At 41.2% G+C, this 15,423-nt stretch overlaps 1 protein-coding gene across 4 annotated transcripts in view; it reads left to right on the top strand.

The window, feature by feature from the left end:
• VPS13B (vacuolar protein sorting 13 homolog B) overlaps window positions 1-15,423 on the top strand; it is a 657,044-nt gene that overhangs the window by 600,056 nt on the left and 41,565 nt on the right. For all 4 annotated transcript variants that reach the window (XM_058668587.1, XM_058668588.1, XM_058668586.1 and 1 more), the window contains exons 44-49: window positions 3,774-3,929; window positions 11,703-11,966; window positions 12,614-12,697; window positions 12,877-13,052; window positions 13,550-13,720; window positions 14,073-14,274. In XM_058668587.1, the coding sequence (XP_058524570.1) occupies window positions 3,774-3,929; window positions 11,703-11,966; window positions 12,614-12,697; window positions 12,877-13,052; window positions 13,550-13,720; window positions 14,073-14,274 (1,053 nt within the window). The remainder of the gene's footprint in view (window positions 1-3,773; window positions 3,930-11,702; window positions 11,967-12,613; window positions 12,698-12,876; window positions 13,053-13,549; window positions 13,721-14,072; window positions 14,275-15,423) is intronic.

Raw genomic sequence — 15,423 nt, 5'->3', positions numbered from 1 at the left:
CTATAGCTGGTTTCAGCCACCGTCCACATATTCCTGAGTACATATTCCTCGGCTTAAGCAGTGTTTGCCACCAAATCAGCTGACCTGTCTGACCTTATCTCCCACTCCTGTTTCATGCCCCCCTTTCTCCCACCTTTTGAGCACCATAGTTTTGCTCCAAGCTTGGCTTCTACTCACATTTCACATTTTCTCTTTGGAGTAAACTGTCATCTTTGCCAATTGAAATCCTGCCCAAAGTGTGAGCCAGCTCTTCCTGAAGCTTTCTTGAGTAGCAGCCTAAGCTGGCCCTTCCCTGTGTGCCCCTGTACTGCTGTCTTGCTCGTTTTCGTTGCCATATTGTCCCTGTAAGAGTGTTAAATCCTTGTAGGTCTAAAAGTGTGTCTTCCTTCTCACTTTCTCCACAGTACCTAATTTGTTGCCCTTGTTAAAATATTTGAGCAGTGAAAAACATAGTGGATGAATGATAGAAATCTCATTAGAATCAGTCTTCACACAAATTTTGCTTTATTCCTTCTGTATAGAATAAAAAATAAATATGAGCATTTGTCATTAAATGAAGACTTTCAGCACCTAAAACCTTGAAGTTTAGGCAGTGGGTGCAGTAATAGCCAAACTTCCCTTACACATCCCGCAGTGCTGTCTGTGGGTATGTACCTGAATGCCACCATCCAGTGCTGTTGTCTCAGGCAATGGTGATGACATCATGGGAAGCAGGACAGGTCTCTTGAATTCCTTTTTGTAGGTTTCTCCCCTTACAGTGAGTGCTGGGATGAGCACTTTGTGCAGCTGTTACGATGCTGCTTGGGACACCTGTCTCCCATAGCAGTGTCTCTGTCCTGTACTAGAGTGCCCATGTACGCTATGGCTGACTCTCTTCCTGTTAAGGCATACCCTGGGAGACAGCAGCTGATGGTTCAAGGGCTCCCTTGGGTCTCCACCAACCCCTGGGGTGACCTGAAGTGGCCCAGCCCTGACTGCTGTGGAATTTGGGGGAGTGATCTCCAGCTGATGGAGGAGAAACTCCCCTTACCCCATCTTTCTTCTCCCTCTCCCTCTCTCATTTTCTGTCTCCTTCCATCCTCACCATTTGCCTGTCAAGCAAATAAAGATCAAAAGGTTAAAAAATAACCAAACATTATTTTAAAAATGGATTCCTTTCCTAATAAATTAGATACGGCTACTTGCCAGTGATATTTAGGTGTTTTTTTTTTTTTTTAAGAAGTACACCAGACATTGCAAATATTCCATTGATGAGACATGTGGGGAGAAGTGTTATAAAATGTTTTTCTCCCGCTTAGCTTTTCTGTGTGAACTATGTCCAAATGTATCTGAATTTTCATAATTCAAAGAAAGTGTGCCAACCCCTCGAGAACAAATAGCTGCCAAGCAAAATCTGACAGTGTAGTCCTTGGTGGCAGTCAGTCATTTAAGGCTGGGTCCACAGAGTGAAGCACTATCTGAAACTGAGCTCATATGCAAATGTGAGCAGTCCTCAGTTACAATTAAATTGTGTAGATTAAAACTGTCTCTAGGGTCCATGGAATGTTCAGGAAAAATATAGCTGAACTTGACCTGAGGTACCTTTCCTCTTTTTTTTTTTTTTTTTTTTTTCTTTTCCAGCTACTTTTTCTTCCAAAGAAAACAACTCTCTGGTTTCTTCCAGTTTGGTGTGTGCCCTGTGCTTTATTCCCAGTTGCTGCTATAAAAAAAGAAAAAACTGAAGTGGTTCCAAACAATACTATTGTTTTTTTTTTTCCTTTTTTTTGCCCTGTACTGAATATTTAAACATCAAAGATACTCTGGTACTTTTATGTTGTAGAGTATTTGTAAGACCATATTTTCCCTAAAGGTAATTTGCTGCCCAAGATTTTCTTTTTTCCTCAGCTGTTAACCTTCTGTTTGAGAAGTCTTTACTGGTAGCGTTTTGATTTCACAGCCTCATTGGCAGTTTGGAGCCGGTGGGGGAGCTGGGACTGGATGGGTGTGGGGTTATAGTACAAATAGGAAGACAAGTTGGGAGATTTTTTTAAGAAGAGATACTATTCATGTATTTAAACAAACAAATAAAAGCCCTACTTTAGTCAGCCATCAAAACTAATGTGATAGCCAGTAATTTATGAGATTTTAAAACTAAAGTGTATCATCAGGATACCTCCTTAGGTTGGAACTGGAAATAATTGGCGTCTGTCAGATTATGACAACTCCCTGCTTAAATCCCTGTGTATTTGTGATGATAGCTCTCACAGGATGTTTTCGGTCTTTTATTGACTCTGTTGGCTGAGACTGTTTCAGGAAATTCTCCTTTAGTTAGTAAAAAATAATAGTCATTTGGCCTAGCAGTTAAGATGCCTATTAAGCCAATCACATTCCCCATCAGAGTTCCTGAATTTGAATGCCAGATCCACTCCAATTCCAGCTTCTTGTTAATCTGTACCCTGGGAAGCTGCAAGTGTTGGCTCAAGATGTTTGGTCCCTGCTGGGGAGTTGTTGGGAGACATGAATTGAGTTTCCTGCCTGATCTGGCTTCATTCCAGTGTCCTGCTATGGAATGGATGGCAGTATGGTGCCCACTCAAACATTTAGGTCCCTGCTCATCCCACTGGCTCCCGACCTGTTTAGAGTTTCTAGCTCCAATCTTTGACCTGACCCAACCCCAGCTGCTGCGGCCATTTGAGTGATGCACCAGTATATAAAGAAACTATCTACTCCCCCTCCCTGCCTCTCAAATAAAATAAATTTTAAATATATCTTAAAGAAGTTCTGATTGTCATGTTTTTCTGGTTATATATGTAGTTAAACTTATTAAAAGATTTACTTATTTTAAAGAGCGAGAGAGATCTTCTTTCCCCTGGTTCAATCCCCAAATAGCCACGAAAGCAAAATGTGGATCAGGCCGCAGCAATGAGGCAGTAGCTTCATCCTACTCTCCCACATGGGTCCTTGGGCCACTGCTGCCTTCACAGACATATTAGCAGTGAGTATAAACAGTAACCAGGAGCAAGAGCTAGCACTCTGATAGTAGCACTGATGTGCCACATGCCAGCCCCTTAAACTGATATGTATTTTTTAGATGTTGTAAAATAGAAATGTTGTAAGAATAGAAATTTTTTAAAAACATTGAAAAGACCACAAAAGAAAGCAACACTATATAAATAGATACAAAAATGAATTGGGAGACTCAATTGATAAAAGTTAGAATACAAAATAAAAAGACTTTTATCTTACATTCAAAATGTTGAAGGTATTTGTAATTTTGATACATGTGATCCCCATAAGGAGAGTGTATTAAATGAACCACATCTTCAAATTGCTATTTTGGTTCTTTATCAAAAGAAAAAAATAACGAATGGCAATTTAGGATCAAAAATAATGCCATAAACCAAATGTAGCTTTAATTACTGTCTAGCCATAAGAAGGAATAAACTATCAACCGAGACCAAGGTTCTTTGATCTCACATTTCAACCTTCTTGTCCTCCAGATGAATGAAACAGTCTTTTCTCAAATGTGTAACAGGCCTTTTACCATTTGATAGGACAATTATTTTTAAGAAGGTTTAAGATGTGATCTGGAAAACCACATTGACTCTATGTGGCATATTTGCTATTCTTAGCTTAGTAGAAGTAGTTGGAAGTGGATGAATAATGCAGGTTAGAAAGAAAACAGATGCTAAATATTACAAATAGAAAGGTTTTCCAGCAATGAGACTTTCATTTTAGGACTAGATTTTTGTTGGCCCGGTTGGCATTATGACGATTATTATTTTTCTGACCAGCTGCTGCACATCTGTATTGAAGGCTGGGGCAACTGGCGATGGTCAGAGCCCTTCAGCGTGGACCATGCCGGAACTTTCGTTCGAACAATTCAGTACAAGGGTCGAACTGCATCACTCATCATCAAGGTTCAGCAACTCGCTGGAGTGCAAAAACAGGTAAGTGTCTCTGTGCCCGTGACACTGGCAACTCAGGAGCTACTTGATGGAATGGAGATGAAATGTCTATGAGTACAAATAATTGGTAATGAAAAAGCCACAGTGGCTATGGCCTAGTGGTGCCTGCTTTGACCTTGCAAGTGAAACTTTCCTGAACTGTTGATCCTGATAATAATGATGATGATGGCTTCAAACCCCTTGTCTCACCTCTTTTACAAGAGCTGCTAATGAGGAGTAAAATTTATTGATTTTCACTTCACCTCTTCTCCTTTCATCACCTACCTTCCGAGAGAGGTGCTAATGAGCTGTGAAATAGCCAGGCAGGCTTCACTAAGAAACAAGGGAAGCCAGGGTGGCAGGGACTCTGGATTGTCCACTGGTGGAGAAGCAGGGGTTGGTGCTGTTGTCTGTGAGAAGCATGTGTGTGGAAGGGTTGTGATACTCTTCATGATAGGGCCGGGGTCTCCAGCAAGCCTTGCTTTTCCCAACAGTTAATATTAACTGCAGTAAAACTTCACTGCAGTCTAACTTTTGGCAAATAAAACCTCAGCTCTCAGCACATATTTTTAATGTATTTTATAAAACTTCCTTTTGGCTGTTTTTGAAGTTCTAAGACTGCAGAAGGGAAAAAAGTGTCTGACACTTTTTTGTGTTCTTAAGATGTGAAAATGTGGTTTCTAAAAAGATGGTTTTCAAGCATGGAGCATATGACAAGAGTAGAAAGAAAAAAAAGGAAGTATTAAAATCTGAGAACTGGCTTCATTGTGCACATAATAACCGGATTTGTCATAGGACTTTTAACATATACGCGTGCATCTGCATTCTCAGAGTCTGTCACTGGTTATGTAAGCTGAGGACTTGCTGCAGACAGCCCTCAAAAGGGCTGCTTCCCTGGTGATCAGCAGGCACTGAGTTTTCGCTCTGTGCCAGGAATAAGCAAGAAGCAAAAAGTGAGATGAATAAGAGGGCCCATACCATCACATTCTTGATCCACACCTAATCGGGGAGCTGGACTTCATGTTCTTATGATGCACAGCAGAAAGGATAAGAAAGCTTTGGCAGAGGAGCTCAAATAATGCATGGAAGATCCTGGTCAGTTCCCTGATCATTCATCAGAACAATCACTGTATGATGCCTACCAGGATAAAAATGGAAGACACCAAGTGTGTGACATGATCTTTGCCCTTAAGCTGCAAATTCACATAAACCTAACAAGGCATACAGGTAGCAGTAAGTGTGAAGGGAGTTAAGAAGCAATTACAGGGCCCGGTGGCGTGGCCTAGCAGCTAAAGTCCTCGCCTTGAACGCACCGGGATCCCATATGGGCGCCGGTTCTGATCCTGGCAGCTCCACTTCCCATCCAGCTCCCTGCTTGTGGCCTGGGAAAGCAGTCGAGGACGGCCCAAAGCCTTGGGACCCTGCACCCGCGTGGGAGATCCGGAAGAGGTTCCAGGTTCCCGGCTTCGGATCGGCGCAGCACCGGCCTGCTGCGGCTCACTTGGGGAGTGAAACATCAGATGGAAGATCTTCCTCTCTGTCTCTCCTCCTCTCTGTATATCCGGCTTTCTAATAATAATAAAATCTTTAAAAAAAAAAAAGAAAGAAGCAATTATAAAGTAAATTAAAAATATGTTATCATAGGAATTTTTAAAAAGAAGGAAGAGGGGGAGAGAGAGGAAGTCTTATATTCTTAGAATTGTAGCTATGAACCACATGAAAACTGTTCTCTTTATACGAATAAAAAATACGTAAATAGAATCCATGGAAAAATTACAAGACAAGCTAGGTTTTGAAGAAGATGCTGCATTTGAGTTAAGAACACACTTTCCAAGTAAAGAGAATTACATAAAGAAGCCACAAAAATGGTGCATGTGGGTCTCCCTGCAGGACTCATGTGGGACAGGCCCGTGAACGTGAGCTTTGACCTGAAGAGTCAGGAGAGCAAGAAGTCACTGATCGCATTTTCCCTCAGCCTCCCACGTGCATACACTTCCAGTAAGTGCGAAGTACACACAACCAGCTTCCTGGTTCCATCACCCATGGTCTTCCAAAATGCCTTGTCTGCCATCCTGTCCTCCAGCATGTCAGAACCGCAGGTCCCTCTGTGTCTACATAGTTTGGATGACATGAGGCACATAGCAGGCCTTTCCCTTGTTGGTTACCACCAGCTGTTAGGGAATTCTTGCTTGATTCTTATCAAAATCTATCAGCCTACAGTCAGCTTTTACCTATGAGACATGCATAGCAAGTACAGCATAACTCTGTGAGGTCTCCACAGATCAGCATGCCTCTATATTATAGCCTGTCACAAACAGACAGGGAGCCGGTCTGCTTCCCTCTAGCATCCTACACTCTAGACCAGGGGTTCTCAAACTTGAATAACGTTCATCATGACCTCACAAAAGGCTTGTTCACACACAGATCCTTCGGTTCGCCTCCCACACCTTCAGTTTCCATTAGGTCTCAGGTATGTCCTGATGCTGATGCCCATGGTCCAGGGGCTGCACTTTGAGACCATTATTGCCAAATGTATCGAACTCTTCTGCTTGTGGTTCCTAGAACACTAACCAGCAGTGTTCTGTGATCAGTGGTTTAAATGGTACATCATGACAGTTACGTCATTGTAGGCCACCTAGGTGTATCATTTCCTATGGCCTCTGCTTTCCAGCAAATTATTTAACTCCTTTGTGAATGAATTTTCTGATCTCTAAAATGAGAACAGTAATACTGCCTTCCTCTGGAAGATAGCACAAGGATTAAGTGAGTCTGTATGCAATTTTCCCAGCATACCTGGCTCACTCTGTTACAGCCCCATGAGTTTTAGTGACAAATATTATAATGCAGTATATGTAGTATTTTCAGGCACAAATAACACTGTTTGGGACTTTGCTGGGTTTTTTTTAAAGATTTATTTTTTTGGAAAGTCAGATATAGAGAGGAGGGAAGAGAGAAAGGCAGGAAGATCTTCTGTATGATGATTCACTCCTCAAGCAACTGCAACAGCTGGAGCTGAGCTGATTCAAAACCAGGAGCCTCTTCCGGGTCTCCCACGTGGGTGCAGGGTCCCAAGGCTTTGGGCCATCCTCAGCTGCTTTCCCAGGCCACAAGCAGGGAGCTGGATGGGAAGTGGGGCCACTTGATTAGAACCGGTGCCCATATGGGATCCCAGCACATTCAAGGAGAGGACTTTAGCTGCTAGGCCACGCCACCGGGCCCAGGACTTTGTTGTTTTGTTATTGTAGTACCTCATACTTTCAAGGAATGCTGTTATATTTCAGGGGTAAATTAATATGTAGAATGCTGTTGCACAGATATTACACAGTGCAGATGCCAAAGGAGTTTGTCATTTGAAAAACACATTCTAAAATAGTCACACTCTTCCCCATTCTCTCCCTCCCTGTCTCTCTCGTTATCTTGTGCAAGTTCTTTCTTTCTCTCTCTCTCACACACACACTCCTACATGCACAGATTTGAAATGTCTTTTTCAATTGGATTTCATTTTTTTCTGTCAGAATAGTTGAACGTTCAGATTAGCTCTCATTAAAGTACATCAGAGACGTAGGATTTCCTCACTTGGCAGGCCCAGGAAGGAAGAAAGGCACGAAGCTTCGGGAGAGCTGCATGGACCCTGGCCTGCTTCGTTTCTTGGCTGCTTTCCTTCTACCCCACCTGGGCCTGGAAGTTCATAATAAACCACAGCTGCCTAATTACCAAGGCCCATTTGGGAAGGAGAGTGTGCGCAGATCCCTGATGTACCTTAAGTACATGAATACGCCCCTGGATAATGGAGAATTGGCTAAAGCTCTTTTTTTAAACTTTATGTTTGGTTATCTCTATTCTGTCTTTCCTGTACCCCTCTCATTTCCCCCAAATGAATGAAAATTGACCACATAGAAAATTTCTCTGGAACTTTGTCATTACAAAACTACTCATATACATATATTTGCTCGTGTTTCTCGTTTCTAAGTTGAAGAAACCTTTACCATCCTAAGAACTCGAGTGTACTTAGATATGTCTGTGTATGTACGTCTTTATACATGCACTTTTAATCATGGTTAAGATATCGTTTTCCAGTGCATCTGGTGCTCTGGAGTTGTTCTTTAACATCACTATTCTTCTTGGCACTGATCTAATAAGAGTTCTGAAACCTGCTAAGTAAAATCATATGTGGAAATCTTCAATACAGCTCGTGGTGGCTTTGGGGGAAAAAGGAGAGTTCGGGTGAAACCTGCAAATGTGTATTAAAGAAAAATCCTACATTTACAGAAATTAAGTTGCTGTTCCCAACTGATAAATTAATCTAGAAATTCTAACTATAGTTTTCAAAGTAAACGCATTGTAAGTTTTGCCACATTGAGGAAAAGCAGATCTAGCTCCCAGGAGCCCTGGTTGGAGCCGTCGGGAAAGGAGCACCAGGCTGAAGAGCAGCCATTCTGGATCTTCCTGCATCTCCACAGCCTTCCCGCCCCTCCCACTGGGAATGATTCTCGTTATCAAATTTGAAAGCCTATTTAACAAATTTAACAGGCTTTTGAGTCAAAATGAAACTGCACCAACCCACCATAGCATGTTTGTCTTTAAACAAAGTGAGTCCCAGATAGTTGCAGAAGTTCTCTGGTTTCTCTGAGAGATGGCAGAAATCTCTCCTGAGTCTCCAGGGTTCCAGAGGTTCGGAAGCGAGGGCTGTGAGCACGTCAGAGCAGGCCTGGGTACATCGGAGATAGGAGCAAGAGTTCAGGACTGCCTCCGAGTTTTCCATTTTTTTATTTCAAGTTAGGTGATTTGCTGCCATCAGACTTGGCACAAGTATCTGGTAGCACATGGTAGCACGTGGTAAAGAAAAACATGCCTGCTGACTTAGCAGTCACAGCTCTATGGCTTTTATGGTTTGTTACTGTGAGAGCATGATTTCAAAAATTACAGTGCTGAACTGTGTGGATGAGGGAACAGAACAGTTAGGCACAACTAGATTTTATAGCTATGCCGTTTGTAAAGAAAATTCAAATGAATAGAAAGGTAGTTGGAAGACAGATGTTTAGGGAAATGCTAAGTCTCTCTCTTCTAATAATGAAAGTGACAATAATTTAATTTTTGGTTTATCAATCTAGTTTATTTCACTAATAGTTCATTATAAGTGAAGAGTATAGGGAATTCCTAATGATGGAGGCAGATGCGTCAGTAGGAATACTTGCAGGTGAAGTTACAAAATATGCATTTCAATCTTTATAAGTAAGTTACTGAGTCATATGCTATTACAATTTCTTTTCAACTTTTATGGTTTTGTGTAACAAAGAATTCTGGAGGTTCAGTGCTGGCTAACTGAGCAATTCAGTGCCACTTCTGCTTTTCTGCCATACATCTGGTTTGCCTTCTAGTCTCAAGATGGTTCCAAAAGCCACTTGCCCCCCTTCATAGCATCTTCTGTGCCACCAAAGCCTCGTGCTCCCCTTCCTACCATCCTCTGTGAGGGGAAAGGAGGGTTTCTGCTTTCCCGAGTGTCTCCCAGGTATCGAGAATAAAGTCCGTCCTCAGAGCTTTCTGCCAGTCTTCCCTATTCATGCTGTTAGCCAAGATAGAGTCCCACATTCACCCCTAACCTGATCACAGCTCAAAGCGGAATGGCCAGGATCACCTGATAACATTTATGCTATAGCACTTGGATCAAGGGAGATGGCCACCTCCCCTGGGTACTTGGCTGTGTTTTGATATCAAAATCAAATCAGTTTTTAACCTACAGGGAAAAGGCAGGACCAGCGATTGGAGAGGGAACCAGTGGTGTCTGCCACATCAGTGTCATAACGGGCAGCCTTTATTCTCTTTTTATCTTTTCTACGTGACCCGCTATTAGAGAGCTTAGCAATGTTCACCCAACTGAGCTGAATGAGAGCAGGCAAATTATTCAGTACCTCTCTGCTGACATTTTCTCCTTGCTAAATGGGGAGTCAGAGCAGCACCCACACAGGCTCCTGGGAGGACAAGAGAGGTGATTTATGAGAAAGCTTTGCATGGATTAGGGTTCTCCAGAGAAAATTAGGGAGTAGTAGAGAAAGACAGGGTACAAATATGTTGTTTGGTTGATTTAAATTAACTCACAAGATTGTAGACACAGCTATGTCTGTATCTGCCAGAACCACTTTGGACAGCCAATGTGGAGTTCTAGACAGACTGTCAAGGCCTAAGAATCAGGGCCCAGCGGCATGGCCTGGCAGCTAAAGTCCTCGCCTTGGACACCCCGGGATCCCTTATGGGCGCCAGTTCTGATCCTGGCGGCTCTACTTCCCATCCAGCTCCCTGCTTGTGGCCTGGGAGGGCAGTCGAGGACGGCCCAAAGCTTTGGGATCCTGCGCCCATGTGGGACACCTGGAGGAGGTTCCTGGTTCCCAGCATCGGATCGGCACAGCACCGGCCGTGGCGGTCACTTGGGGAGTGAATCATCGGACCGAGGGTCTTCCTTTCTGTCTCTCCTCCTCTCTGTATATCTGACTTTGTAAAAAAATAAATAAATCTTTTTTTAAAAAAAGGCCTAAGAATCAGGGGAGTTAACAGCATTTAGTTCCAGGAAGACCCAGCAATGACCATTGTTTCAGTCTAAGGCTAAAGGCTGGAAGAGACCAAAGTCCCACTCAGGCAGTCAGCAGAGGTGGTCCCTCTTACGTGCCTATGTGTGCTTGCATACTGCACACCCACATTGTGGAGGGCCATCTGTTTCCCCATTCCTACCAAGCCAAATGGTAATCTCATCAAGAAAACTCACTTAGAATAATAGTTGACTAAAGGGCTAGGCACCCCATGGCCCAATCATATTGATACACTAAGATTAACCACTACATGTTTATGTATATAATACGGTTATTTTATAACCTATAAAAGTATTACAGATAGGAAATCCAATATGTGAAAGTCCCATTTTTCCCAGTCATAATGTAATTTCACATTACACAAGTAATCTTTCTGAAAGTATTCCATGCATATGAATACATGTGGCATTATCTTTTCCATTTCTTAACACCTGCTATGAAGTATAGTCTTAAGTGCAAAATCAGGCAATCCATGGAATTGGTGAATAATTTTGTGTGTTTTATAAAAAGACAGTTTTACAATGTGGAAAACCTGGAATAAAATAATATATCTTGAACTAAAGATTGTATTATCAGTTTATACAGTGATCTCTTACTGAATGAGAGTGCAGTAAACCCTTGAACATCAGCTTCCACAAATTGTCAAAATTGCTTGCTTAGTTACAGAGCTAAGTGCTCAGTTGCCATCCTTTCTTACTCCTAGACTTCATGATTGGATTAACTACCAGCTGCCTGCCCTCCAGTCAGTCATTTCTCTTATTGCTTGAGTAAGACTGCTTTTCCTGGTCCACCTCCACATTCCTTCACTCTTCTTGGCCACTCCGCTCCTCTGGCTTCCCATTAATCTGCACTGTAGGTGCAGGCTTCCAGGTTTGTGCTGCCACCCTGTCCTCCAGGTACACTGCTTCTGTCTTGTGTGTTAGCAAGGTTTTATTACACAAGTGTTTATCTGTAGCTGGACATTCTTTCTCAAACTGCTGGGCCTGCCCGTTTATCTGTATTTGCAAACTCCAGGTGAGCAGATCAATATCTGTTCTTTCTTTGAAGTCTCTTCCTTACACTACCCAAGCTAATGACTTCATTTTTTTTTTGTCACAGTAACATCAGCATACTTTATTCTATGTAAATAATTACCTATTTCTAAAACCTTGTCTGAACTAATGAAGCCCTATGTGTCAATTTTTTTGCCTTTTAGATTATCATCTGTGGGAGACAGATCATCTGTAGTTACTTGTCTCAAAGCATAGAACTAAAAGTTGTTCAGCATTACATTGGTCAAGATGGACAAGCTGTGGTTCGAGAACATTTTGACTGTCTCACAGCCAAGCAGAAATTGCCTTCATACATACTAGAAAACAATGAGCTGACAGAGTTGTGTGTAAAGGCCAAAGGAGATGAAGACTGGTCAAGAGATGTGTGTCTGGAATCTAAAGCCCCTGAATATAGCAGTGTCATTCAGGTATGAGAAGTCATACAATACAGAATGTAGTAGCTTCAGCGTGGACACTTTCTTAATGTGTGCTTTACTTGATGTAACACCTGTAATTCATCTAGAAATAATGAAGGTTGGAGACATGAAATAGTATCAGAAGGCTGGAATAGAACTTCTGCAACTGTTTCTTCCTCCTCCCACATGTAACACATTCGTGTCAGTTCCAGTATACTTACAGCCAGGACTCTGTCACTCCCAGAGGTTAATTCTGGAGCAAGATTGTTGTGCACCGGGGCTTGGGGGTGGGTTGGGATGGGACTGTGGGATCGTTTTCATATTACTTAGTCTGTGATGGTCTCTGGCTTCTTTTTTTAACCTCTCCTTAGTCTTTACCATCTTCACTGTCATTCCCATAAAGGATAAATCCTCCCTGTCACTCTCCCACTCAGCCTTATACAAATCCCTCCTTCATCTTTGTGGAAAGAATCGGCTTCATCAACTCACTGTGCATTCTCTCTATGCCATAATAAAGTCTGTTTTTGCTTAATTGGCATTTTTAAAGGTTTTTCTCTGTAACTTTAAACTTTTCATATCTTTCAAACTGATACTGTGTCTGTATTCTGATGAAGTGGTGAACTGGTCAGTACTTACCAGGGCCTTTATCTCATATGCAGGTACCATCTTCAAACAGTTCCATTGTTTATGTCTGGTGCACAGTTTTGACTTTAGAACCCAACTCTCAAGTGCAGCAGCGAATGGTGAGTGCTTTCTCAATCCTAAAATATGGTATATGACTCTGACCTTTCCCGTTCTGAACTAAATTAAGGTTAGAGTGACCCAGAGAAGAGATTTATTGCAAGTTTGTTTCAGCATCAAACAGCTGGAATACTGCAACAAAGCAAATATGAAAGTTGTTCTGGCCTTTTTATTTTTATAGATTGTGTTCAGTCCTCTTTTTATCATGAGGAGTCATCTTCCAGACCCCATTATCATACATTTGGAGAAAAGGAGTTTGGGATTGAGTGAAACACAAGTTATTCCAGGAAAAGGCCAGGAAAAAACGCTGCAAAACATAGAACCTGACCTTGTGCATCACCTGACATTTCAAGCAAGGTACTTGAAGAACCCTGTACCTTTCCCAGGAGGAATTCAGTGGAAGCAGAATCTTGTACTGTTGGTGAGAGAGAGGCATACATGGAGTTGTGTGTATGCCGTAAGAATATTTCTTTTTAAAACTGCTTTACCTAGTCCTCTTACTCTCTTTTGTAGTTTTACGCAAAATCTAGACTTACTGAATAAACTTGGGAATAAACAAGAAGGGTCTTGAGGAAATTTAATTTAGATTTACATTTAAATGATTTCTGTACCGAACAAAGAGCCAACTGAAAATCTCACCCAACTTTTGGGAGGCGGGGCAGGATGAGAAAGAGGAAAAGCTAAGTCCCAGATCATCCTAAAAGTTGGAATACTTTCCTATATCAGCAAAAACAGACTTGATCCTATTAAAAGTATTGGCTTATAATATACTTATTATTAGATATTTCTAAATATGTAATATAGACCACTTTATGAATCTGGTATTACTCACATGTTTTCTTTCCACATCCTAGAGAAGAATATGATCCTTCAGATTGTGCAGTTCCCATCTCCACATCCCTCATTAAGCAGATAGCCACTAAGGTACAGCCTGGAGGCACAGTTAATCAGATTCTTGATGAGTTTTATGGAAGAGAAAAGTCCATTCAACCCACATGGCCTTATAATAAGAAGGATTCTGACAGGTAATGTTCTTAAACCGTCTGTATCTAAAAACATTTCTCAAAATTAGGGAATGACTATTCACAAACAAAAATATTAGGTACAATAAATGGTATAAGGAAAAAAGGGTATTTGCATGTATTTGTAAATTTTTTTATCATTTAGCGGGTATATGTTTTGTAAATTTTTACAATCAGTCTATAACAGAATTGTATGAAAAGTTGGCTTCTCCTATGTGCAAATTTAGCATTGGATGGCTCTGGTAAGAAGAGGTGTCACACGGTCACATTGTGTGTCTGGAATCCTTAAATATATTCCATGATTACTGAAGTCATCACATTTCATTGAGTCTCTTGGATGTGGTATTTGGAACAGGAATGAGCAGCTGAGCCAGTGGGATAGCCCGATGCGGGTGAAGCTGTCAGTCTGGAAGCCATATGTTAGAACTTTGCTGATAGAACTTCTACCTTGGGCCCTGCTGATCAATCAGTCCAAGTGGGACCTCTGGCTGTTTGAAGGAGAGAAGATTGTTCTACAGGTTCCTGCAGGCAAAATTATTATTCCTCCTAATTTTCAGGTACCATAACTTTTCAAGTAATATGAATTCTTTTCTCTCAACAACTACATTTTATTCTGAGGTTGCATTTATGATCCTAACAGAATGAATCAGTTATGGAAAACTGCCCTCATAGATGCATACCTAAGGAGTATGGAATGTCCTTTGATATTCAGAAACTTTTCAGATGTCTTTTTTTCCCCCATCAGCAGTATTCATGCTTGAACTATCATTAAATTGATACCTTGTACTAGATACATTCTCATTTCCATCATATGTGAGGATATTTGACAAGCTTTAGAGTTGATCTGCCATATTGTATGCTAAGCTCCCCTTGGATATCCTTAGTAGTTCTGCTGGACAGTCTCTGGGATCTGCAAGGTGTTAAGGATTCCTGAGCAACTGTGTTTGGCAGGCCTCCTTTTTCCTCATAGGTTGACGTGGTATCCATAATCTGGATGCTCACCAATTTGGTTATAACAATATGTACTCATTAGTGATCCAGGAAACAAAATCTATTCACAAAACAAAAATTTCCAGGAAAATTTTATGTTCTATTCCAAAAGAACTTTTGTAAGGCTAGTCTGTTTCTAGAAGACCTATGTAACTCTTAAGGGACTAGAACTTCTAAAAGAAAGTTTTCTTTTTTTTTTTTTTTAGATTTATTTTATTTTTATTACAAAGTCAGATATACTGAGGGGAGGAGAGATAGAGAGGAAGTGGAGCTGCCGAGATTAGAACCAGTGGCCATATGGGATCAAGGCGAGGACCTTAGCCACTAGGCCACGCTGCCGAGCCCAAGAAAGTTTTCTTGACAGAAAGCAATTTAAGTTTTTTAGAAAGAATCCAGTCCATAAACATCTTTATTTAATTCAATTTTTCCTCCTTGTATTTTAATATTTAGACTCTGTTAATTTATGGAATTGGAATGGTGACCTATATGAATGTTTACATGTTATTCTCTTGTCAAACAAGATGAAACCTTCACTTTTAAAGCTTTTGGTATAGTCACCTTTTGGGTTTGGTTATTTACCGCTTCCATAAACATAAATTCCATGGTTAACCCAAAAAAGACACCTAGAAAGAAACTAAGATCTGTTCCTGTTACAAAAAAAGAGAACAAGAGAGAAAGAAAAAAAAAATCATAGAAGGATATTTGGTTGCCTCAAT

Source organism: Ochotona princeps, chromosome 9 (assembly GCF_030435755.1).
Source record: "Ochotona princeps isolate mOchPri1 chromosome 9, mOchPri1.hap1, whole genome shotgun sequence".
Classification (NCBI taxonomy): Eukaryota; Metazoa; Chordata; class Mammalia; order Lagomorpha; family Ochotonidae; genus Ochotona; species Ochotona princeps.
The sequence above is the reverse complement of the archived record's forward strand: the minus strand, read 5'-3'. Positions and strand labels throughout refer to the sequence as shown.